The 27,370-nt window shown below is 46.9% G+C and overlaps 1 protein-coding gene across 1 annotated transcript in view; it reads right to left on the reverse strand.

Annotated features, from left to right (window-relative positions):
- Nucleotides 1–27,370, reverse strand: part of PLB1 (phospholipase B1) — a 202,450-nt gene that overhangs the window by 12,526 nt on the left and 162,554 nt on the right. Inside the window, exons 41-47 of the mRNA XM_040347863.1 lie at nucleotides 22,967–23,034; nucleotides 22,103–22,146; nucleotides 18,291–18,390; nucleotides 15,755–15,806; nucleotides 13,611–13,691; nucleotides 9,276–9,341; nucleotides 3,018–3,112 (exon numbers count right to left, since the gene is read on the reverse strand). Of these exons, the coding sequence (XP_040203797.1) occupies nucleotides 3,018–3,112; nucleotides 9,276–9,341; nucleotides 13,611–13,691; nucleotides 15,755–15,806; nucleotides 18,291–18,390; nucleotides 22,103–22,146; nucleotides 22,967–23,034 (506 nt within the window). The remainder of the gene's footprint in view (nucleotides 1–3,017; nucleotides 3,113–9,275; nucleotides 9,342–13,610; nucleotides 13,692–15,754; nucleotides 15,807–18,290; nucleotides 18,391–22,102; nucleotides 22,147–22,966; nucleotides 23,035–27,370) is intronic.

The raw sequence follows: 27,370 nt of genomic DNA on the forward strand, positions 1-27,370 counted from the left end.
GAGGCAGGGGGAGATTGGAGGCAGGGTGTGTTGGTGACACTGCAGAGGCGGATGGTGGCATCGCAGAGGGTGGGGATGGTGACAGGGGTTGTTGGTGGCACCGCAGAGCGGGGTGGAGGCAGGGGACGATGGAGGCAGGGGGACTGGGGGAGATTGGAGGCAGGGGGTGATTGGAGGCAGAGGGAGATTGTGGCACCGCAGAGGGGGTGAAAGCAGGGGGTGTTGGTGGCAGAGGAGGGTGCAGGCAGGGGGTGTTGGTGGCAGAGGGGGGGTGTTGGTGGCAGAGGAGGGTGCAGGCAGGGGGTGTTGGTGGCAGAGGGGGGGTGTTGGTGGCAGAGGAGGGTGCAGGCAGGGGGTGTTGGTGGCAGAGGGGGGGTGTTGGTGGCAGAGGGGGGTGAAGGCAGGGGGTGTTGGTGGCAGAGGGGGGGGGGTGTTGGTGGCAGAGGGGGGTGTTGGTGGCAGAGGGGGATGGAGGCAGGGGGTGATGTGACTAAATAATTTGCCCTTATTATATCGAAAATAACAAAAATATGTTTTTTTACCTTAATATCACATTGCTATTTGCCTAGTGTACTTGTTTGTGGCCTAAATACTGAAATTGGCACCTAAAAATGTAATTTAGCTTTTGTGAAATGCCAGTAAAAACGTGGCTTTGCCAGTAAATTTCAATCAGGTAGGTTGGCAACACTGCCCTAGGCCAGTGATGGAGAACCTTGGCACCCCCAGATGTTTCGGAACTACATTTCCCATGATGCTCAGGCACTCTGCAGTGTAGGGGAGCATCATGGGAAATGTAGTTCCTAAACATCTGGGGGTGCCGAGGTTACTGCCCTAGACAGCTGCATTGCATAATGAGGGCGGTCCTTGTATGGACTCTGTTCCACTGCCCCGCCCACTACCTATCACCACACTAGAGGCACTCTGTGAGTTCTGTCTCCCCTGTTCCCAAGGACCTTCCCCCCGATCTCATAGACACTCCTACTGCAAGACTGCTTTCAACTTTCAGTTGATTTTAGTGATGACGTTCGCTGAATTGAAAGAAAAAAAAATGTGTTATAAGGTATTACAGATGTGAATTAACCACTTAAGGACCGAGACTCTTTTTAAGATACGTTGTTTACAAGTTAAAAACTATTTTTTTTTTGCTAGAAAATTACTTAGAACCCCCAAACATTGTACATTTTTTTCTAACACCCCAGAGAATAAAATGGCGGTCGTTGCAATACTTTATGTCACACCGTATTTGCGCAGCGGTCTTACAAGCGCACTTTTTTTGGGGGAAAAAATTCACTTTTTAAGACAACAGTAAAGTTAGCCCAATTTTTTTATCGTGAAAGGTAATTTTACGCCGAGTAAACTGATACCCAACATGTCACGCTTCTAAATTGCGCCCACTCGTGGAATGGCGGGACGGGGCACATTGATTTTTTTAGCTTTTATTTTTTTACATTTTTTTTTTTTTATCCAAAAAAATTGGGTCACTTTTATTCCTATTACAAGAAATGTAAACATCCCTTGTAATAGAAAAAGGCATGACAGGTCCTCTTTAATATGAGATCTGGGGGTCAAAAAGACGTCACATCTCATATTTGGACTTAAATGCAACAATAATAAAAAAAAAATTGTCATTTGAAAAAAATGACAACAAAAAAATGGCCCTTTAAGACGTATGGGTGGAAGTGAGATTTTTACGTTGCGTCCGCCCTGCTATGGTATGGAGACGGTTGGCGGCCATCTTCCCCTCACTTGTCTCCATACCCAGCATGAGAGAGGACCCAATCGCCTCCGCCGCTAGTACCGACACCTCCGGTAAGCGGTCGAGGGCACAGGAGAGGGGCGGGAGGCCCCTCTTCCACCGCTGATAACGTTGATCTCAAGGTGAATCTGCCGCAGAGACCACCATTATCGGAAACTGGACCGCCGCCTGAAGACGAGGAAATCTGAGGATATCTCTCTTCGAACAGCCGACGTATATCGGCGTGCCTCGGTCCGGAAGTGGTTAATGAGTGTTTCTACTGTCACTGAAGGTTTTTCTAGATTTTCGGTCATATGGTGCCAAATTGTTCATCAGAACACTGAACCAGCCAAATCAGTGCGCACCACCATTCTATTATCCCTACAAAAGGTTTACAGAGCTCAATAGCTTCAGCTTCAATTTGCAGGCATATACTTCCTAGGCTTGCTCCAAGTCAGGATGAGAGAGACTGCAGACTGTATCTATCAAACATATTAGTGGTGATCTCTGTCAGATTTCTGTCCTCACAGGTTCTCTTTATGGTCTCAGCCAATCCGGCGTCACAAGGCCGGTGTAAGCCACGTTGTTGGAAGACATCACAAGTGTGACAGACTCACCCGGGACGACATCCCCGGACTCTCTTATGTCTAAAATCATCCTATGTCCACTAGGGGCATAGGATGACTGAGAAATGATATCTTGGACTACCGGAGATGGGATTATTATGTAATTATTATCCACAATATATTCCAGGATATCTCTAGAGAACTATTTGCTGGTTGTTGATTCTGAACTCAACGGGTTAATTGTAAGAGTGACTCATTCATATTGTTGGGACACATACTGTTAGATGCTAATGTCCTCACCTCCAGCCATCTGTCTGTTCTCTGTGCTAATTGACCCTTCTACAGTGTGAAGATGTCCTGTGTTTACACTTATGATAATGTATATTGTATAGCAGGTGAGCGGAGACGTGACGTCTACTCTGAAAGGTCATATCTCGGAGTCACCTCGTCTGGGTAAATGATTAGTTAATTAGCTCATGTTAATTTATGTTCTGTTACCTCCTCTTTAACTGTATATAAGGTTGTATTCTGGGTTCTAATAAACACTCCGTGTTCAGCAGACAAACAAGTCTCGTCTCGTTGTGTGTTGAGAGCAGCTGGAATATCTGATATCTATATCCAGACTGATAGGAAGCGGTATATGACGGAAGCACTCAAGCGGAGTGTGGGACGTTCCGTTACAACAAGCTTGCTAGTAAAGCAGAGTCAACACTTACGGTTTTAAGAGGCTGCAGCCAATGGTGTCTGCGGTCACCGAGCGCAGTCCTTCTATCTCCATGATCTCCACCAGGTTGATGAAAGCGCGAGGAACCTGAGGAGAAACCAATCAGAAGCTGATGAATGGATACCGAGACTTGCTAAGCATCATGGGGGATTCCTCAACAAACTTTATTCTTACTGACCGCCATCATCTTATGAAATCTGCAAATGCACCACAAGGAGGTCAGGGGGCCTTTCTGGGGTGAGCTCCTCGGGGAACCCATACCATGCTGGTGAGGAGCCTTAGGAACCCGACTACCAGGGGAGGGCCGGGCCGGGGGGCAGTGTGGCAATTGCCTCCCAGGCCGCTCTAACTTATGTTAAAATTGGCCGGCAGCCGCTGCCCTCTACCATTTTCATTTTTATTCTGCACTAGGAAGACGGGTTGGGGCAGGGCCGATCCGCCCTATAGGCTCACTATGCAAGCCGCTTAGGGCCCCACAAAGCTGCGGAGGGCCCCCCAAATTACTAGAGGCCCCGCCTGGTGAGTCATTTTCGGCCCCTCACCCCGCTTCTCAACTCGCTGGCTGCATGGGAGAAGAGGTAAGAAGTTGGCACCCCCCACTTTTCACTTTAATGTGACATGACATTTAGCTTAGGGCCCCAGGGAGGTCAGGATCGGCACTGGGTTAGGGGCACGACCACAGTGGCTGACCACTAGCTGTTGCATTCCGGGAGTTGTAGAGAAGCACAGAGGAAACTACAACTCCCTGGCACTGGATTCTTGGAAGCAGGCAGAGGAAGTGTGTGCCAGGGAGTCGGGCTGCAAGGCTGGGCGCTGGCTGCAACTTGACCCCAGGACCATTACCCCCCCCCCAGGAGGCCGTGGCATGCAAGGACCTTCTGAGCTGAGATCACTAAGGTGAGAGACCCTGACACGCTTAGCTGACCCCCCATACACCCCATGTTACCTGCCCCAGTAAACAGGCTGCATTGATGGGCACTGGAGTTGGCTGCACTGATGGGCACTGGTGAGGCTGCATTAAAAAAACAGGTGGGCCATGGATGGTGAGCTCATTCAGGGGTTCAATGGGCCACTTGACTGGACTTGCCCCCCAGGCCTAAGGCTGCCATCCCTCCCCTGCCGACTAGCACCTCACACACACAGAGAGGTGAGATACCCCAACGGATAGGAAGGCGTGCCGGACGGATTGTAATACTTATTTCATCTCTAAATATCAGTGATATATTGCAGCACTGAGGTCTCGGGTTCAGGTTCCGTCACCAACATTACGGGTTTTATGTTCTTCACCTTGTTTGTGAAGGTTGTGTCTGGGTGCCCCCCCCCCCTCTTCCTATGTTTAGATCAGGGGGGTTTCCAAACATTCTAAACAAAGGGGCAGTTTTAGGGGGGAGGGGGGGCAGACTAGAGCCAGTGGGAGTGGAAAATGTCTTGGTGTCCAGTGGGACTTATCGTGTATTGGTGTCAGTGGGAGGCATAGTGCCCCATCGTTGGTGTCAGTGGGAGGCATAGTGTCCCATTGTTATCGATGAAAGGAATAGTGCGCCATCGTTGGTGTCAGCGACAGGCATTACGCCCCTATTGGTGGTGTCAGCACCAGTGGCGGCTGGTACTCAAAATTTTTGGGGGGCGCAAACAAACGAAAAAAAAAAAAATGTCAATTGCAGCCTCACTGTGCCCATCAAACGCAGCCACTGTGCCCATCAATTGTCGCCACTGTGCCATGCCAAACGCAGCCACTGTGCCATACCATTGTCGCCACTGTGCCATGCCATTGTCGCCACTGTGCCATGCCATGGTCGCCACTGTGCCATACCATGGTCGCCACTGTGCCCATCAATTGTCGCCACTGTGCCATGCCATTGTTGCCCATATGCCCATCAATTGCTGCCAGTTTGCCCCTAAAATGCCACCAGATTTCAATTGATGGGCATAGGGGCAACAATGGCATGGCACAGTGGCGACAATTGATGGGCACAGTGGCGACCATGGCATGGCACAGTGGCTGCGTTTGGCATGGCACAGTGGCATTAGAATCACAACAGCCAGCTATACAGATGTGAGATAGTTGCCCTATTGTGCGGGTGACTGTTATTGTAACTTTGTGATGCCCCTTTCCCCCGCCCGGCACTTACCTTTACTGGAGTCAGCCATCCACGTCCTCGACGTCTTCTCCCGCCCTCGATGACGCTTCAGCCAACCAGGTTACCGGTAGCCAAAACCAGTCAACCTAACGTTCCGACAATAAGCTTCCGGGGACCCGAGGGCTGTACTCGGAAAGCCTATCAGGGCCGCTGGCTCTGATAGGCACTTCCGTACAGCCAACCAGCTGCCGCTATTTAGATGGTCGGCGCCTCATGTCCGGCCATCTGAATACAACAGCGCAGCGGCGACAATAACATAGATTCGTGCAATGCATGAATCTATGTTATTAGACTCAGTGGTGGTGAGAGCCAGAGGGGGCGGCGCTCCAGCGCCTTCTATGGACGAACCGCCACTGGTCATCGCTGTATCCTGGCCTAGGGCAGCACTTTGCAGGGGGGCAGCATGAAAAGAGTCCCCGCCGGCTTGCGCTGCACTGTTAGTGTGGTACCAGTCTTATGGGGTGGACTGGGCTGAGAGGAAAATTAGTCTAGCGCCCCCCCTGACTGTCCTATCATCCTGGACCACAAACCTTCCTCACTGTGCTCTGTTTTCTGCTGCACCATTGCCATGGTTATATCCTTTTTGTCCTCTCCATAAAAGTATCACAATTGCGTGATTAACCGCCTGACGCCGATATACGTCGACAAAGCGCTCACGACCTGGTCCTGAGCTCAGTGACCGCGGGACCCTTTCGCCGCCAGTGTCCCGCGATCGGGTCACAGAGCTGAAGAACGGGGAGATGTGAGTGTAAACAAACCTTCCCCCGTTCTTCCTAGTGAGCCTATCGTAGGGAACGACGATCAGTGACATCACACGCCAAGCCACGCCCCCACACAGCAAGAATAACCCCTTCAGCGCCCTACGGGTTAACCCCTTCACTGCCAGTGTCATTTTCACAGTAATCAGTGCATTTTTATAGCACTGATTGCTGTATAAATGACAATGATCCCAAAATGGCATCAAAAGTGTCCGATGTGTCCGCCATAATGTCGCAGTCACGATAAAAATCGCAGATCGCCGCCATTACTAGTAAAAAAAAAATATTAATAAAAATGCCATAAAACGATCCCCTATTTTGTAAACGCTATAACTTTTGCGCAAACCGATCAATAAACGCTTATTGCGATTTTTTTTTTTTTTTACCAAAAATATGTAGAAGAATACGTATCGGACTAAACTGAGGGAAAAAAAAATGTTTTTTTATATATTTTTGGGGGATATTTATTATAGCAAAAAGTAAAAAATGTAGCTTTTTTTTTTTTTTTCAAAATTGTCGCTCTATTTTTGTTTATAGCGCAAAAAATAAAAACCGCAGAGGTGATCGAATACCACCAAAAGAAAGCTCTATTTGTGGGAAAAAAAGGACGCCAATTTTGTTTGGGAGCCACGTCGCACGACCGCGCAAATGTCAGTCAAAGCGGCGCAGTGCCGAATCTCAAAAAGGGGGCCCGGTCTTTGGCAACAAAATGCTCCAGGGCTGAATCGGTTAAAGTAGAACTATAGGCAACACTTTATTTTTATTTTGGATAGAATAAGGGGGGGGGGGAGGGTTAGAGCCCCAGACAGTTTTTTTTTTTTTTTTGTTACCATCCCTGTCCCATTGCAGAGATTTTCCTTCACTTCCTGCCCCATAGCCAAACAGGAAGTGAGATCAATGCAAATTAAGGGACTCCATCGCCCTCCCCCAGGCCCTCAGAAGTAGTGTCCCCACTCGAAAATTTCAGGGCGGGTCTTAAACAGAAAGGGGTGTGGCCTTGACAAGAAGGGGTGGGTCATATTTAAACTAGGGGGGGGGGGGGGTGTGCATGAGTTTAGTCAGGCCTAGGGCAGCACAAAACCTAAATACACTACTGGGTGGTGTCGGGGGATGGAATAGTGCCCCAAGGGCCACATAAAAGCAAGCAAAGGGCCGCAGTTTGGAGACCGCTGGTTTAGAAGAATAATTGTCTTCTGACCAAATCGGTCCCAGAATGTATAGATGTGGGGGGGGGGGGGGGAGACCCGATTGTAATATCCCATAAAGTAGGCAGAACATGCTAGTCGGGGGCTTGTTCACACCACTTGCATGCGTCTGCTGTATTTTGCATGTACCCGCATGGCATGTTTTCAGCAGCCCAAAAAATTTCAATGCCCAACGCGGCTGAAGTTTGCAAAAAGTACGGCAGCCAAGATTTTGGAGCCGCACTAGACGGCTTGGCTTGCATTTGCAGCATGGTCCCACAATTAAGAAAAAATTAATAAAAAAACTGACCTTAACCCAAAAAACGGGCACCGGGAGGCGAATCCTGAACGCCTGGCAGCCGCTGCTATGCCACACTTTGATAAATCTCTTCGGATGGTGGCAAGCATTACTGAAAGAGCCCCAAAATAATCTACACCTGAGGATGGAGCGTCGGGGGATGTCACATGACTACTATCACTATTTTATTATTATTATGATTAGTGATTGATTGGTAAACAGATGTAATCAATGAATCCCTATAGGTGAGGATAAGATACATAAACCTTCACCCTCAGTACAGACACCCCCTAAGTGCAGACCCCGCCATCAGTACAGACATCCCCACCTCAGTGCAGACCCCTCCCCTCCATCAGTGCAGACCCCTCCCCTCCATCAGTGCAGACCCCCCTCCATCAGTGCAGACCCCCCCTCCATCAGTGCAGACACCCCCACCTCAGTGCAGACACCCCCTCCATCAGTACAGACCCCCCTCCATCAGTGCAGACCCCCCTCCATCAGTGCAGACCCCCCTCCATCAGTGCAGACACCCCCACCTCAGTGCAGACCCCTCCCCTCCATCAGTGCAGACCCCCCCCTCCATCAGTGCAGACCTCCCCTCCATCAGTGCAGACACCCCCACCTCAGTGCAGACACCCCCTCCATCAGTACAGACCCCCCTCCCTCAGTATAAACCTTCACCCTCAGTACAGACACCCCCTAAGTACAGACCCCGCCATCAGTACAGACATCCCCACCTCAGTGCAGACCCCTCCCCTCCATCAGTGCAGACCCCTCCCCTCCATCAGTGCAGACCCCCCCTCCATCAGTGCAGACCCCCCTCCATCAGTGCAGACACCCCCACCTCAGTGCAGACACCCTCTCCATCAGTACAGACCCCCCTCCATCAGTACAGACCCCCCTCCCTCAGTATAAACCTTGCCCCTCAGTACAGACACCCCCTAAGTGCAGACAAAAACATGGAATATCCAGGCTCAAACTTACCGACCAATCACCAACCAACCAAATTCACCTGTCTAACAGTGTGCGGTAAAAACAGAGGACTGCAGTATACAGAGAGCCTTGACGGGACCTGCAGCTTACACATGCATTTTGCAAATGTGTGCAACTAATCCCCTGTTTTTACCGCACACTGTTAGACAGGTGAATTTGGTTGGTTGCCGATTGGTCGGTAAGTTTGAGCCTGGATATTCCATGTTTTTGTATGTAGATGCGCCTTTTCCAGCGCTCCTCATTGTAGACCAGTCATAGGTAGGGGCAGTGACTTTTGTTTGCCCCCTAAGTGCAGACCCCACCATCAGTACAGACCCCCCTCCTCAGTGCAGACCCCCTCCTTAGTGCAGACCCCCCTCCATCAGTACAGACCCCCCCCACCTCAGTGCAGACCCCTCTCCATCAGTACAGACACCCCCCTCCATCAGTACAGACACCCCCACCTCAGTGCAGACCCCTCCATCAGTACAGACATCCCCACTACATCAGTGCAGACCCCCCCATCAGTGCAGACCCCCTCCATCAGTGCAGATCCCCCATCAGTATAGACGCCCCCCTTACAGACCTCAGAACAGCAGATACACACAGCGGTGTGTATTCCTCGAGCACTAACTCCTCCTCCTTTGTGGATGTAAACAGAGGAGGGGGAGGCGGCTTTGTTCCCGCTCCTCTGAGGGACACAGCCGCGGCGCGAGGCACAGGGCAGCGGGCGGTGTTGGTGTCACCCCTCTAGCGGGTGTCACCCGGGTGCGTCCCGCACCCCTCGCACCCGCCTAGCAACGCCACTGCGCCCATGGCCGATATTATTGATCAGGTTAGAGGGTGACACATACTCTATACATAACTATAGACCCTGCGTGTGACCGCACTGTATACCTCGTCATAGAAGATGTCCAGAGCCGTCTGAAGATGTTTCATGTGATTCTCCAGAGAATATCGTGTCTGAGAAAAAAAAAAAAAGGAAATATCAATTGTACTCAACTTTAATAAATCTAAAAATATTAATAAAACTAATTATAAATCTTAACTACATTTATATAGAGCAATATTTAGTTGGAAGATATATTAGACGACATTACCTTCTAATTCCCTTTTATTTCTGACAATTTACCACGATACCGTCATTCTTCATGTATTGCACCGCATCTTACACGGCGAACGCGAGTCACATGACAATATATGTTCAGCATTAGCGCATTTTGAGATATTACTGCAAAGTGCAACTAAAAAAGCGATTTTTTTTCACAAGACTTTCACATTTTATACTTTGCATACTGAACATTTTTTTAATTGATATATTCTGCATAGCGGTAATAGCGCCCTCTATTGGTTATCTGTATATCAGGAGGTGTGGTTGGGGCATTTTCCGCTATAAAACCCATTTTTCTCAGGTTACAACCAAAAATGTAAATGTATTTTATTGGGATTTTATGTGATGGACCAACACTCATAGGTAGATTCACGTAGGGGCGCCTAACTTTAGGGCGGCCTAGTCTAGCATTTTTAGGCTACACCGCCGTAAATTAGTTAGGCTAGTAGTGATTCACAAACCACTTACCTGCTAATCTACGGCGGTGTAGCCTAAAACGAGCGGGCTTAAGGGCGCCTAATTCAAATGACTTGGAGGGGGGTGTGTTGTATGGAAATGAGGCTTGACCTCACGTTTTTTGACGTTTTTTGACACTGCGCATGCGCCGGGCGACTACATTTCCCAGTGCGCATTGCGGCTAAGTAGGCCGTACGGGCCTATTGATTTCGACGTGTACGTAAACGACGTAAATCCCGATTCGCGGACGACTTGCGCAAACGACGTAAAAAATTCGAACCTCGCGGCGGGAACGGCGGCCATACTTAACATTGTTATTCCACCTCATAGGTGGAATAACTTTAGGCGGCCTATCCCTTACGGAAACGACGTAATGCGACGGTGTAGGCCTGGCGTACATTCGTGAATCAGCGTATCCCCTCATTTACATAATCTACGCCGGCCGCAATGGAAGCGCCATCTAGCGGACAAAAGAAACATTGCAAGCTAAGATAGAACGGCGCAAGCCGGCCTATCTTAGCTTTGTTTAAGCGTATCTCTGTTTGAGAATACACTTAAACAAGCGCCGGCGTAGATTCAGAGTTTGGTCGGCTTATCTACTGATAAGCCGACCTAACTCTTTGTGAATCTACCTAAAAGTGTCACATAATTGTGAAGTGGAAGGAAAATGATAAATGATACAAATAAACATGTGAAAAGTGTGTGTGTGTGTGTGTGTGGGGGGGGGGGGGGGGGTATTTGTATGGCGCCCCCCGGAGTCAATACTTTGATGATGCTGTTTGTTCACTAAGGTTCTCTAAGGCCCCTTTCAGACTGGGACGGGAGCCACGGTGGCGGTATAGCGGCGCTATACCGTTGTATTTGCCACGGGATTCGGCCGCTAGCGGGCGGTATTAACCCCCGCTAGCGTCCGATAAAGGGTTAATACCGCCCGCAATGCGCCTCTGCAGAGGCGCATTGCGGGCGGTATTTCCGCGGTTCCCATTGTTTTAAATGGGAAGGAGGGGTGAGAGGAGTGGTACACACGCCGCTCCTCTCACCGCTCCAAAGATGCTGCTGGCAGGAGATTTTTTCTCTCCCGCCAGCGCATCGCCTCAGTGTGACAGCCCCTCCGGCTTTCACATCGAGGTTTCTGGGCAGGAGATTTTCAGGCGCTATAGCAGCACTATTTTTAGCGCTGTACCGCCTGAAAAACTCCTCAGTGTGAAAGGGGTCTAACAAACCTCTGAGGGCTTCACAGAACAGCTGTATTAAATTGCTGAGATTAAATGACACACAGGTGGACTCTATTTACCAATTGGGTGACTCCTGAAGGCAATTGGTTCCTCTAGATCAGGGGGTCTCCGAACTGCGGCCCGAGGGCCAGATGTGGCCCTTTGCTAGCCTTTATCTGGCCCTTGGGGCACTATTACTCTCACTGATATGAGGAACTATTCCTCCCACTGACGCAAACAATGGGGCACCATTACTTCCACCGATAACCTTGATTGGATACTATTCCTTCCACTAATAGGGGCACAACTCCTATGGACCACCAACCCTGAGGCCATATTGATTCTCACTGATGCCGGGCCCGGGACATTTTCTGCCCCTACTGGCCACAATTTGCCCCCCCCCCTAAGGTCTGAAGGGCTATAAACTGGCCCTTTCTTTGAAAAGTTTAGAGACCCCTGCTCCAGATTCTAGTTATCAGAGTAAAGGGGGCGCCATACAAAAGCCCCTCCCCCCCCCACACACTTTTCACAGATTTATTTATTATCATTTATTTATTTTATCATTTTCCTTCCACCTCACAATTATGTGACACTTTGGGGGTTATTTACGAAAGGCAAATCCACGCAAGTGCAGTTGCTGTAGAGATGAGGGGATCCTCTAAAATTAGGGGAAGCTCTGCTGATTTGATCATCCAATCACGTGCAAGCAAAAATGCTGCCTTTTATTTTCCTTGCCTGTCCTCCTCAGTTTAAGGCTGCGTTCACACCTGAGCGTCGGTCGTTCGGCGTTTTTTTCGGGGTTTTTTTATTCTGGCGTTTTGTCGCACGTATTCATGCTTATTTGCGCGTTTGCATACAGCGTCGTCCGACGTTTTTGTACTTTGACGTTTTTTATTTTAGCCAATAGGAAAAACTATCATCTTTTCATCACTTGTTGCTATGTTGGTAGATGTTTTTAATCTTCTGCATGGGCGACAAGTTCTATTGATTAAAGCGACGAAACGCCGGTAGCAAACGCTCGTTGTCGCGCAAGTCGCTTGAATCGAGCGTTTCCATTACTTTCTATGGGAAATGGAAACGCTCAAATACGCCCAAACCGCCCGATACGCGCGACAAAAAAGGGTCCGGAACTTTTTTTGGCTACAGGCGATGGGCGTCAGGCGCATCAGCGTTCAGATGTGAACAGTCTCCATAGACTTTAATGTATTTTGGTCCCTCTGGCGTTTGTGAGCGTCGCGCTACAGGCAACAAAACGCCTAGGTGTGAATGGGCTCTTACAGCGACTGCACTTGAAAGTGCGTTTGTAGTGCAAAGTGGATTTGCCTTTTTCGTAAATAACCCCCTTTGTGTTGTGTCCCTCACATAAAATCCCAATAAAATACATTTACGTTTTTTGGCTGTAACATGACAAGATGTGGGAAATTTCAAGGGGTATGAATACTTTTTCAAGGCAATGTACTGCATCCTATTCACAGCACAGTAGTAAAGTTTTGGAGGATGGCATAGCTGCCTGAAAATAATATATTAGATATAGTCGTATGGGATATTTACTTCAGTAGAAAGAAATGTAAAAACAAATAAAATGTATCATTTTTAGTCCTGAACAATAATGAAAAACAACATCTAGAAAACAATGGCCTGGATTCAAGAAGCAATTGCGCCTGTGTAACCATAGGTTACACAGCGCAATTGCTTACTTGCCCCGGCGTAACGAATGCTCCTGATTCAGGAACCTCGTTACACCGACTGCAGCCTAAGATCTGCGCGGCATAAGGCTCTTATGCCCGCATATCTTAGGCTGCATTCTTGCGATGGCCGCTAGGTGGCGCTCCCATTGTGCTCAGCGTATAGTATACAAATTGCATACTAACACCGATTCACAACGTTGCGCGAGCCCTGCGTACGCAGTTTACGTTGTTTCCGTACGGCGGTTTTAGCGTAAGGCTGCCCCTGCTATTAGCAGGGGCAGCCAATGTTACGTATACCCGTCGTGCCCGCGTCGCGAAATTTGAAATTTACGTAGTTTGCGTAAGTGAATCGTGAATGGCGCTGGACGCCATTCACGTTCACTTTGAAGCAAATGACGTCCTTGCGACGTCATTTGCCCTAATGCACGTCGGGAAAGTTTCCCGACACAGCATGCGCACTACGTTCGGCGCGGGAACGCGCCTAATTTAAATGATTCCGGCCCCCTACGGGATCATTTAAATTGCGTGCGTATGCCGGGCATTTTGCCGCCGAGCCCGCACAATTTATGGAGCTTCTGCTCCGTGAATCGAGGGCAGCGCAAAAAAATTGCGGGGGCGCAGGGCAAAAACGTTGCCCTGCGCCTCCGTAAAAAAAGCGCAATTGTTACTGAATCCGGGCCACTGTATCTAAAATAATCTTAATGAACGATTTGCTATTCTAGGAAAACAAAACCTGTAATTCCCTCGGTCGCGTTCTACTCACTCTGTTATTACAGTACTGGCAGAGGTCGTTGCCACCAATAAAAATGGTGATTAACTTCCAGTCATTTTCAAAATTAATAACCTGTAAGGCAAAAAAAGATATATATATATATATTAATATGAGAGGGGGAGGGGTTCCTGGGGTTCGAAGGGTCATTATGGGACTTGTAGATCCTCAATGGCTGAAGGTTGCTTGTGTGTTTTCTCTGTTGTGTCACGCTCTGTTACCCCCCCACCCCCCCCCCCCCCCATACATTTCACACTTTAAAAAGATTTGACCATCCATTCTCAATGGGCCGCCAACGCATCATATTGCAGAAAAAATAAATAAAAGTTTCGATTTTTTTTTGTTGAGATTTCACAAACAGATGCAGTTTTAAGGTTTGATTGACATGTTAGGTTGTGTCAAGTAAACATATACCAATTTAATTTTTTAACCCTTTTAACCCAAAACCTAGGTGTTATATTGTATTTCCTTACGCTAAAATGATCAAACCCAGGAGTTGAGGTTCTCATAAAACCCGGCAGAGGTCCTCATCAAACCCAGGAAAGGTTCCTATAAAACCCAGGAGAGTTCCTTATCAAATCTGAGGCCCCGTACACACGACAGAGTTTCTCGGCAGAATTCACCGAGAAACTCGGTTAAAACCCGGATTCTGCCGAGAAACTCTGTCGTCTGTACAGTTTTGGCTCGATGGAGCCGCCGAGGAGCTCGACGAGAAAATAGAGAACATGTTCTCTATTTTCTCATTGTTCTATGGGAGAAGGCGGCCCGCCGAGCTCCTCGGCGGCTTCATCCCAGAACTCGACGAGGAACTCGACGTGCTTGGCACGTCGAGTTTCTCTGTCGTGTGTACGGGGCCTCACAGAGGTTCTCATCAAACCCAGAAGTTGAGGTTCTCATTAAAACCTAGCAGAGGTTCTTGTAAAACCCAAGGAGGGGTTCTCATCAAACCCAGCAAAGGGCCTTAGACAAACCCAGGAGAGGTTCTTGTAAAACCCAGGAGTTTTTCTCATTAAAACCCAGGAGAGGTTCTCATAAAATCTGGGAGAGGTTCTTATAAAACCCGGGAGAGGTTCTCATAAAACCCGGGAGTTGAGGTTCTCATCAAACCCGGGAGTTGAGGTTCTCATCAAACCCGGGAGTTGAGGTTCTCATCAAACCCGGGAGTTGAGGTTCTCATCAAACCCGGGAGTTGAGGTTCTCATCAAACCCGGGAGTTGAGGTTCTCATCAAACCCGGGAGTTGAGGTTCTCATCAAACCCGGGAGTTGAGGTTCTCATCAAACCCGGGAGTTGAGGTTCTCATCAAACCCGGGAGTTGAGGTTCTCATCAAACCCGGGAGTTGAGGTTCTCATCAAACCTGGGAGTTGAGGTTCTCATCAAACCCGGGAGTTGAGGTTCTCATCAAACCCGGGAGTTGAGGTTCTCATCAAACCTGGGAGTTGAGGTTCTCATCAAACCCGGGAGTTGAGGTTCTCATCAAACCTGGGAGTTGAGGTTCTCATCAAACCCGGGAGTTGAGGTTCTCATCAAACCTGGGAGTTGAGGTTCTCATCAAACCCGGGAGTTGAGGTTCTCATCAAACCTGGGAGTTGAGGTTCTCATCAAACCCGGGAGTTGAGCTTCTCATCAAACCCAGCAAAGGGCCTTAGACAAACCCAGCAGAGGTTCTTGTAAAACCCAGGAGATTTTCTCATTAAAACCCAGGAGAGGTTCTCATAAAATCTGGGAGAGGTTCTTATAAAACCCGGGAGAGGTTCTTATAAAACCCGGGAGAGGTTCTCATAAAATCTGGGAGAGGTTCTTATAAAACCCGGGAGAGGTTCTCATAAAACCCGGGAGAGGTTCTCATAAAACCCGGGAGAGGTTCTCATAAAATCTGGGAGAGGTTCTTATAAAACCCGGGAGAGGTTCTCATAAAACCCGGGAGAGGTTCTCATAAAACCCGGGAGAGGTTCTCATAAAATCTGGGACAGGTTCTTATAAAACCCGGGAGAGGTCCTCATCAAACCAGCAAAGGGTCTTAGACAAACCCAGCAGAGGTTCTCACCCTTCCCCCCACTCTGTATGAAACTAGGAAACAAATGACAATCAAATTGAGCAACAATTGCCCTTTGTGTGGACACGTCGGCTCTACTCACCGCGCTCTCCTTCATCTTATTCACCAATGTCCTCGCCTGGGTTGTCATGTTCCTGACAAAGGACAACGTCTTATTATTAAAGAGAAACTAGAACCAGGATTTGTTATCTCTAACTGTGAACTTTTCTAATTCCCTCCCTATTTATAAATAAATAAATATTTGTAAATAAATATTTGTAAATTAAATAAATAAATATTTGTAAATAAATAAATATTTATAAATAAATATTTGTAAATAAATAAATATTTATAAGTAAATAAATATTTGTAAATAAATAAATATTTGTAAATAAATACATTTGTAAATAAATATTTGTAAATTAAATAAATAAATATTTGTAAATAAATAAATATTTATAAATAAATATTTGTAAATAAATAAATATTTATAAATAAATATTTGTAAATAAATAAATATTTGTAAATAAATACATTTGTAAATAAATATTTGTAAATTAAATAAATAAATATTTGTAAATAAATAAATATTTATAAATAAATATTTGTAAATAAATAAATATTTATGAATAAATATTTGTAAATAAATATTTGTAAATAAATACATTTGTAAATAAATAAGTGTAAATAAATAAATATTTGTAAATAAATAAATATTTGTAAATAAATATTTGTAAATAAATAAATATTTGTAAATAAATACATTTGTAAATAAATAAATATTTGTAAATAAATACATTTGTAAATAAATATTTGTAAATTAAATAAATAAATATTTGTAAATAAATAAATATTTATAAATAAATATTTGTAAATAAATAAATATTTATAAATAAATATTTGTAAATAAATAAATATTTGTAAATAAATACATTTGTAAATAAATAAGTGTAAATAAATAAATATTTGTAAATAAATAAATATTTGTAAATAAATATTTGTAAATAAATAAATAAATATTTGTAAATAAATACATTTGTAAATAAATAAATATTTGTAAATAAATACATTTGTAAATAAATAAGTGTAAATAAATAAATATTTGTAAATAAATAAATATTTGTAAATAAATATTTGTAAATAAATATTTGTAAATAAATACATTTGTAAATAAATAAATATTTGTAAATAAATACATTTGTAAATAAATATTTGTAAATTAAATAAATAAATATTTGTAAATAAATAAATATTTATAAATAAATATTTGTAAATAAATAAATATTTATAAGTAAATAAATATTTGTAAATAAATATTTGTAAATAAATAAATATTTGTAAATAAATACATTTGTAAATAAATAAATATGTGTAAATAAATATTTGTAAATGAATAAATATTTGTAAATAATTATTTGTAAATAAATACATTTGTAAATAAATATTTGTAAATAAATACATTTGTAAATAAATAAATATTTGTAAATAAATACATTTGTAAATAAATATTTGTAAATAAATAAATATTTGTAAATAAATATTTGTAAATAAATAAATATTTGTAAATAAATACATTTGTAAATAAATATTTGAAAATTAAATAAATATTTGTAAATAAATAAATATTTATAAATAAATATTTGTAAATAAATAAATATTTATAAGTAAATAAATATTTGTAAATAAATATTTGTAAATAAATAAATATTTGTAAATAAATACATTTGTAAATAAATATTTGTAAATAAATACATTTGTAAATAAATAAATATTTGTAAATAAATACATTTGTAAATAAATATTTGTAACTTAAATACATATTTGTAAACAAATAAATATTTATAAATAAATATTTGTAAATAAATAAATATTTATAAGTAAATAAATATTTGTAAATAAATAAATATGTGTAAATAAATAAATATTTGTAAATAAATAAATTTGTAAATAAATATTTATAAATAAACACATTTGTAAATAAATACATTTGTAAATAAATATTTGTAAATAAATTAATTTGTAAATAAATAAAATACACCACTGGAAGCCTTTTGTTATATCTGCTTGACAAGTGCAAAAAAAAAAAAAAAATACCGGTTGATCCTGCCAAAAATCCAATGTCCTGTGCCCTGTTAACACTTCATAGAGAATGTTTACCACCTCCACCAGTTTTTAATTTTTGGACTACAAGTCACTTAGTTACTATGCTGTGGATACAAAACAGTTGGAGTGGTTGGAAAGTTTAACAAAAGACAACGGGCAGGGCTGACACCAAATAAATGCTGTGCATTGTCGGGCCAACGATAGGAAATTAGGAGCCGAGTGCAATTCTGGCAGATCAGCGAGTATTTTTCTTGCACTTCAGTCATTGAGCCACTTCTGGGGGGAGGGGAACAGGATGAAATCAGCTGCAAAGTCACTGCTGGTAGGGGGGAGCAGGGGGGCCGAGGTGCTAAGGAAATGCTGCTGAAGTCTTTGCTGGATCAGGGGGAGATGAGCTGTTGAGAGAACAAAGTCACTGCTGGGAAGGGGAAGAGAGATGCTGAGCTAGGCCCCATGCACACTGGGACTTTACCCCCCCCCCCCCCCCCGGGGTGCACGGGGCTCTATATATACTTATTGTATACACTTTCACTTACTCTGCCTTGGCTCCACTAACAGCAACATTGAACATTTCATTTAGCCGGCCGGTCCCAGTTGAAAATCCCTTTATGTTCGGATTGAACTTCTTCAATATGTCTTAAAGAGAAGTAATAAAAAAAAAACAATGAAAAATCATTCAGAAATGATACAAAGAGTTCCGTTATATCATTAGAGCCCCGCCCCCCCCCATAAAAGAAGAGAGATAATACTTACCAATTGTGCGTTGTGCCGGCGTATCTATGCGCCTGATTCTTAGAATCAGTTACGCATAGATATCCATTAAATTCCGACAGGCCTAAGTCTCTTACGCCGTCGGATCTTAACTGCATTTTTTTTTTGGCCCGCTAGGTGGCGCTTCCGTCGAAATCCGCGTCGAGTATGCAAATTAGCTAGATACGCGAATTCACGAACGTACGCGCGTCTGACGCAGTAAAGTTACGACGTTTGCGTTAGGCTTTTCCCGGCGTAAAGTTGCCCCTGGGTCTATGAGGCGCAGCCAATGTTAAGTATGGCCGTCGTTCCCGCGTCAAAATTTTAAAAAGTTACGTTGTTTGCGCAAGTCGTCCGTGAATGGTGCTGGACGTAATTTACGTCTACGTCGAAACCAATGACGTCCTTGCGACGTCATTTGGAGCAATGCACGCTGGGATATTTTAGGGACGGCGCATGCGCAGTTCGTTCGGCGCGGGGACGCGCTTCATTTAAATGATACACGCCCCGTACCCACCGGATTTTAATTCCGCCGGGTGATTTACGTTACGCCGCCGCAACTTTACACGCAAGTGCTTTGTGAATAAAGCACTTGCCTGAAAAACTTGCGGCGGCGTAACGTAAATCAGATACGTTACGCACGCCCAAATTTACGCCCATCTACGTGAATCTGCCCTTTAGTTTCTAATTTGTTTTTTAACGAAAATTCGGAAATTCGTTAATTCCGAGTTTTCGTATTTTCCGAATTTTTTATTTACGAATTTTCGTATTTACGAAAATTCGAATTTTCGAAATTCCAGATTTTTTCAATTTTCGAATTTTAAAAAATGTAAAATTTGAAAATCTCATGCCGCGTACACACGGTCGTTTTATGCGATGTAAAAAAACGACGTTTTTAAAAACGTCAATTTAATTGATCGTGTGTGGGAGAAAACGTCGTTTTATGTCTTCTGAAAAACGACCAAAAAAAATTGAAGCATGCTTCAATTTTATGTGTCGTTTTTCAAAACGTCGTTTTTTACTTCACAGAAATTGACCGTGTGTAGCAAAAAACGACGTTTCAAACAACGTTTTTGAACCCGCGCATGCCCAGAAGCTAGTTATGAAGTGAGCTTCAATGGAAAAAACGTGGTGAACGTAACCTCGCTTTGCTAGAGCATTGTGAGAAAAACGATGGTGTGTAGGCAACTTCGTCTTTGAAAATTGAAGTTTCAAAAACGTCATTTTTTACTTCACAGAAAATGTCGTTTTTTTTTTATCACATAAAGTGATGGTGTGTACGGGGCATTAGATCCGACAGGCCTAAGTCTCTTATGCCGTCGGATCTTAACTGCATTGTTTTTTTTTTGCCCGCTAGGTGGCGCTTCCGTCGAAATCCGCGTTGAGTATGCAAATTAGCTAGATACGCGAATTCACGAACGTACGCGCGTCCGATGCAGTAAAGTTACGACGTTTACGTTAGGCTTTTCCCAGCGTAAAGTTGCCCCTGGGTCTATGAGGCGCAGCCAATGTTAAGTGTGGCTGTCGTTCCCGCGTCGAAATTTTAAAAAGGTACGTCGTTTGCGTAAGTCGTCCGTGAATGGTGCTGGACGTAATTTACATCCACGTCGAAACCAATGACGTCCTTGCGATGTCATTTAGAGCAATGCACACCGGGATATTTTAGGGACTGCGCAGTTGCACCATGCGCAGTTCGTTCGGCGTGGGGACACGCTTCATTTAAATGATACACGCCCCCTACCCGCCGAATTTGAATTCCGCCGGTGTGATTTACGTTACGCCGCCGCATCTTTACACGCAAGTGCTTTGTGAATAAAGCACTTGCCTGAAAAACTTGCGGCGGCGTAACGTAAATCCCGCCCAAATTTACGCCCATCTGCGCAAATCTGCCCTTTAGTTTCTAATTAGTTTTTTAATGAAAATTCGGAAATTCGTTAATTCGAATTTTTTATTTCCGAATTTTCGTATTTCCGAAAATTCGAATTTTCGAAATTCCAGATTTTTTCAATTTTCGAATTTTAAAAAATTTGAAAATTCGAAAATCTAAGAATTCGAAATTTCGAAAATTGAAAAATTCGAAATTTCGAAAATTGAAAAATTCGAAATTTCGAAAATGAATAATCCGAAAATTAAAAAATGTTTTCATTTTCGATTTTTCAAAATTCGGAATTTAAGAAATTCGAAAATGAAAAAATTTGAAATTTCGAAATTTGAAAATGGGAAATTTCCAAATTTTTTGAATTTCCAAAAAAAAATTTTTTTTTGTTTTTCATTCTTTTTTTTCGGAAATTAGAAAAATTATTTTCTTCCCGTTTTTATTCATTTTTGCTTTTTCGGAAATCTGAAAATTAGGAATTCAGAATTTCCAGAATTTACGAAAAAAAACAAAAAAACGAAAATAACAAACGAAAAAATTTTTTTTTGGCAAGTACCTTTTTTTTAGGCCACAAAATGTCCTCAGTCTTCCCAGGTTGAATACCACACATTGTTTCTCAAACCAGAAGACCGAGGATTGTACTGTGAGTGCACAGTGTCTTGGTCCCTCCCCTGAGGAGCCATCACCAGAGCACCCTTCACACTGATACTGATGTAGAGAGCGATGCTGATCTCATCCCATCAGTTAGTATTAAAAGAAACATTGAAAAAAAAAACTGCGGGGAACCTTCGGGGGAGGAGATGGTGGTCTGGAGGGAAAATGTGGAGCCTAGTTCGAGGGTCCGCGATCTGAAAACCGATTTTACACATCGGGGGCTGTGCTGGAGAGATCTGTTCTCCGGCTGCGCTTGATGGCACAGTGACTGCGCTTGATGGGCACAGTGGCTGCGCTTGATGGGCACAGTGGCTGCATTTGACTGGCACAGTGGTGGCAATTGATGGGCACAGTGGCTGCAATTGACTGGCACAGTGGCGGCAATTGATGGGCACAGTGGTGGCAATTGATGGGCACAGTGGATACGTTTGATGGGCACAGTGGCTGCACTTGATGGGCACAGTGGGGGCAGTTGATGGGCACAGTGGCGGCACTTGATGGGCACAGTGGCGGCACTTGATGGGCACAGTGGCGGCACTTGATGGGCACAGTGGATACGTTTGATGGCACAGTGGCTGCACTTGATGGGCACAGTGGCGGCAATTGATGGGCACAGTGGCGGCAATTGATGGGCACAGTGGTGGCAATTGATGGGCACAGTGGATACGTTTGATGGGCACAGTGGCTGCACTTGATGGGCACAGTGGGGGCAGTTGATGGGCACAGTGGCGGCACTTGATGGGCACAGTGGCGGCACTTGATGGGCACAGTGGCGGCACTTGATGGGCACAGTGGATACGTTTGATGGCACAGTGGCTGCACTTGATGGGCACAGTGGCGGCAATTGATGGGCACAGTGGCGGCAATTGATGGGCACAGTGGTGGCAATTGATGGGCACAGTGGTGGCAATTGATGGGCACAGTGGTGGCAATTGATGGGCACAGTGGCGGCAATTGATGTTTTGTTTGCGCCCCCCCAAACATTTTGAGCACCAGCCGCCACTGCCGCCAGACTCCACCTATAACTTTGATCGATCCCTTTTCTGTGGGGATCGGTAGAGGACTTACTTGGAATTGTTGTGACTGTGTCCAAAGTGTCATCTCCTCCAATACTGAAAGATAAGAACGCAATTAAATAACACCCACAATTATTTCACAAACTGTCCCTGTTGTAGCCAATCAGATTCCAGCTGTTCCAATCATCCTCAGTATAGAGAATGCAAATAATTTATAGGACACATTGAAATTTTCATGTTAGTCCCGCCCCAGAGGAGCTTAGATATGGCTAAGATCTGACACTGTTACAATGTGTTACACCGTCGGATCTTATTTTCAATTTGAAAATGGCGCCGGGGGCGTTCCCGCTGATTTACGTTGAATAATATGTAAATCAGCGAGATACGCGAATTCACGAATGTACGCGGACCCGACGCAGTGTTCTTACGTCGTTTCCGTAGCGGCTTTCCCGGCGTATACTTACCCCTGCTTCTATGAGGCGCAGCCAATGTTAAGTATAGCCGTCGTTCCCGCGTCGCTTTTACATTTTTTTACGTCGTTTGCGTACGCCGATTCAGAAACACGCGCGTCGCAAGTTACGCTCACGTCGAAACCACTGACGTCCTAGTGACATCAGTGTGAGCAATGCACGCCGGGAAATTCTGCGGACGGCGCATGCTCATTTAAATCGGCGCGGGAACGCGCCTGATTTAAATAGTACACTCCCCCCGCCGGGGGATTTACGATCCGCCGCCGCAAGTTTGGAGGTAAGTGGTTTGTGAATTACCCACTTGCCTCGCAAACTTGCGGGAGCGGATCTTAAATCAGGTAGATCGAGCGCTGATCTACGTGAATCTGGCCCCCCATCTTTGGTAAAGTTACACACTGTCCAATTTCCACCATTTATTGTGACCTCCTAGAATAAGAAGCCCTCACCTCCAGGAGATCCCCCTCCACTCCGTGGCTACATTCAGGATCGAAGTTGCTCTGGCACCGAACCCAGCCTACAAAGACATTACAATTAGTTCAGCAGGACCATCCTGTCCCCTGTCACCAGATTCAGCGTGTCACTTGCCACCCGTCCCCTGTCACCAGATTCAGCGTGTCACTTGCCACCCGTCCCCTGTCACCAGATTCAGCATGTCACTTGCCACCTGTCCCCTGTCACTAGATTCAGCGTGTCACTTGCCACCCGTCCCCTGTCACCAGATTCAGCATGTCACTTGCCACCCGTCCCCTGTCACCAGATTCAGCGTGTCACTTGCCACCCGTCCCCTGTCACCAGATTCAGCATGTCACTTGCCACCTGTCCCCTGTCACCAGATTCAGCATGTCACTTGCCACCCGTCCCCTGTCACCAGATTCAGCGTGTCACTTGCCACCCGTCCCCTGTCACCAGATTCAGCGTGTCACTTGCCACCCGTCCCCTGTCACCAGATTCAGCGTGTCACGTGCCACCCGTCCCCTGTCACTAGATTCAGCGTGTCACTTGCCACCCGTCCCCTGTCACCAGATTCAGCGTGTCACTTGCCACCCGTCCCCTGCCACCAGATTCAGCATGTCACTTGCCACCTGTCCCCTGTCACCAGATTCAGCGTGTCACTTGCCACCCGTCCCCTGTCGCCAGATTCAGCGTGTCACTTGCCACCCGTCCCCTGTCACTAGATTCAGCATGTCACTTGCCACCTGTCCCCTGTCACCAGATTCAGCGTGTCACTTGCCACCCGTCCCCTGTCACCAGATTCAGCGTGTCACTTGCCACCTGTCCCCTGTCACCAGATTCAGCGTGTCACTTGCCACCCGTCCCCTGTCACCAGATTCAGCGTGTCACGTGCCACCCGTCCCCTGTCACCAGATTCAGCGTGTCACTTGCCACCCGTCCCCTGTCACCAGATTCAGCGTGTCACTTGCCACCCGTCCCCTGTCACCAGATTCAGCGTGTCACTTGCCACCCGTCCCCTGTCACCAGATTCAGCATGTCACTTGCCACCCGTCACCAGATTCAGCATGTCACTTGCCACCCGTCCCCTGTCACTAGATTCAGCATGTCACTTGCCACCTGTCCCCTGCCACCAGATTCAGCGTGTCACTTGCCACCTGTCCCCTGCCACCAGATTCAGCGTGTCACTTGCCACCCGTCCCCTGTCACCAGATTCAGCGTGTCACGTGCCACCCGTCCCCTGTCACCAGATTCAGCGTGTCACTTGCCACCCGTCCCCTGTCACCAGATTCAGCGTGTCACTTGCCACCCGTCCCCTGTCACCAGATTCAGCGTGTCACTTGCCACCCGTCACCAGATTCAGCATGTCACTTGCCACCCGTCCCCTGTCACTAGATTCAGCGTGTCACTTGCCACCCGTCCCCTGTCACTAGATTCAGCGTGTCACTTGCCACCCGTCCCCTGCCACCAGATTCAGCGTGTCACTTGCCACCCGTCCCCTGTCACCAGATTCAGAGTGTCACTTGCCACCCGTTCCCTGTCACCAGATTCAGCGTGTCACTTGCCACCCGTCCCCTGTCACCAGATTCAGCGTGTCACTTGCCACCCGTCCCCTGTCACCAGATTCAGCGTGTCACTTGCCACCCGTCCCCTGTCACCAGATTCAGCATGTCACTTGCCACCCGTCCCCTGTCACCAGATTCAGCGTGTCACTTGCCACCCGTCCCCTGTCACTAGATTCAGCGTGTCACTTGCCACCCGTCCCCTGTCACCAGATTCAGCATGTCACTTGCCACCCGTCCCCTGTCACCAGATTCAGCGTGTCACTTGCCACCCGTCCCCTGTCACCAGATTCAGCGTGTCACTTGCCACCCGTCCCCTGTCACCAGATTCAGCGTGTCACTTGCCACCCGTCCCCTGTCACCAGATTCAGCGTGTCACTTGCCACCCGTCCTCTGTCACTAGATTCAGCGTGTCACTTGCCACCCGTCCCCTGTCACCAGATTCAGCGTGTCACTTGCCACCCGTCCCCTGTCACCAGATTCAGCGTGTCACTTGCCACTCGTCCCCTGTCACCAGATTCAGCGTGTCACTTGCCACCCGTCCCCTGTCATTAGATTCAGCGTGTCACTTGCCACCCGTCCCCTGTCACCAGATTCAGTGTGTCACTTGCCACCCGTCCCCTGTCACCAGATTCAGCGTGTCACTTGCCACCTGTCCCCTGTCACCAGATTCAGCATATCACTTGCCACCCGTCCCCTGTCACCAGATTCAGCATGTCACTTGCCACCCGTCCCCTGTCACCAGATTCAGCATGTCACTTGCCACCCGTCCCCTGTCACCAGATTCAGCATATCACTTGCCACCCGTCCCCTGTCATCAGATTCAGCGTGTCACTTGCCACCCGTCCCCTGTCATTAGATTCAGCGTGTCACTTGCCACCCGTCCCCTGTCACCAGATTCAGCGTGTCACTTGCCACCCGTCCCCTGTCACCAGATTCAGCATGTCACTTGCCACCCGTCCCCTGTCACCAGATTCAACGTGTCACGTGCCACCCGTCCCCTGTCATCAGATTCAGCGTGTCACTTGCCACCCGTCCCCTGTCACCAGATTCAGCGTGTCACTTGCCACCCGTCCCCTGTCATCAGATTCAGCATGTCACTTGCCACCCGTCCCCTGTCATCAGATTCAGCGTGTCACTTGCCACCCGTCCCCTGTCACCAGATTCAGCGTGTCACTTGCCACCCGTCCCCTGTCATCAGATTCAGCATGTCACTTGCCACCCGTCCCCTGTCACCAGATTCAGCATGTCACTTGCCACCCGTCCCGTCACCAGATTCAGCGTGTCACTTGCCACCCGTCCCCTGTCACCAGATTCAGCGTGTCACTTGCCACCCGTCCCCTGTCACCACATTCAGCATGTCACTTGCCACCCGTCCCCTGTCACTAGATTCAGCGTGTTACTTGCCACCCGTCCCGTCACCAGATTCAGCGTGTCACTTGCCACCCGTCCCCTGTCACCAGATTCAGCATGTCACTTGCCACACGTCCCCTGTCACCAGATTCAGCGTGTCACTTGCCACCCGTCCCCTGTCACTAGATTCAGCGTGTCACTTGCCACCCGTCCCCTGTCACCAGATTCAGCGTGTCACTTGCCACCCGTCCCGTCACCAGATTCAGCGTGTCACTTGCCACCCGTCCCCTGTCACCAGATTCAGCGTGTCACTTGCCACCCGTCCCCTGTCACCACATTCAGCATGTCACTTGCCACCCGTCCCCTGTCACCAGATTCAGCATGTCACTTGCCACACGTCCCCTGTCACCAGATTCAGCGTGTCACTTGCCACCCGTCCCCTGTCACTAGATTCAGCGTGTCACTTGCCACCCGTCCCCTGTCACCAGATTCAGCGTGTCACTTGCCACCCGTCCCCTGTCACCAGATTCAGCGTGTCACTTGCCACCCGTCCCGTCACCAGATTCAGCGTGTCACTTGCCACCCGTCCCCTGTCACCAGATTCAGCGTGTCACTTGCCACCCGTCCCCTGTCACCAGATTCAGCGTGTCACTTGCCACCCGTCCCCTGTCACCAGATTCAGCATGTCACTTGCCACCCGTCCCCTGTCACCAGATTCAGCATGTCACTTGCCACCCGTCCCCTGTCACCAGATTCAGCATGTCACTTGCCACCCGTCCCCTGTCACCAGATTCAGCGTGTCACTTGCCACCCGTCCCCTGTCACCAGATTCAGCGCGTCACTTGCCACCCGTCCCCTGTCACCAGATTCAGCGTGTCACTTGCCACCTGTCCCCTGTCACCAGATTCAGCGTGTCACTTGCCACCCGTCCCCTGTCACCAGATTCAGCGTGTCACTTGCCACCCGTCCCCTGTCACTAGATTCAGCATGTCACTTGCCACCCGTCCCCTGTCACCAGATTCAGCATGTCACTTGCCACCCGTCCCCTGTCACCAGATTCAGCGTGTCACTTGCCACCCGTCCCCTGTCACTAGATTCAGCGTGTCACTTGCCACCAGTTCCTTGTCACTCAGGCCATGCTGGCAGTTGTAGTCCCCTGTCACTATCGTTCTTCCAAGTCTTGGTGACGATGGGCTCCCTCACAGCGTTCTCCACTGCTCGCACCTGGAGTTCATGGCCTGCAGGGTGAGGCTCAGCACTGCGGGGGCCACCACACTACTCTTGGCCCTCCTTGGGGCCCCCGGAATCCACCCTCCTCAGTCCACCGCGGAAGAACCAATCTCACCCCCACTCTACTCACCCGAGGGAGTAGAGTGGGGGGAAGGTAAGCAATATTGGAGGGGGGTAGGGGGGTTTGTTGGAGAGTAGAGTGGGGGGAAGGTAAGCAAAATTGGGGGGTTTGTTGGAGAGTAGAGTGGGGGGAAG

Source organism: Rana temporaria, chromosome 4 (assembly GCF_905171775.1).
Source record: "Rana temporaria chromosome 4, aRanTem1.1, whole genome shotgun sequence".
In the NCBI taxonomy this organism is placed as follows: Eukaryota; Metazoa; Chordata; class Amphibia; order Anura; family Ranidae; genus Rana; species Rana temporaria.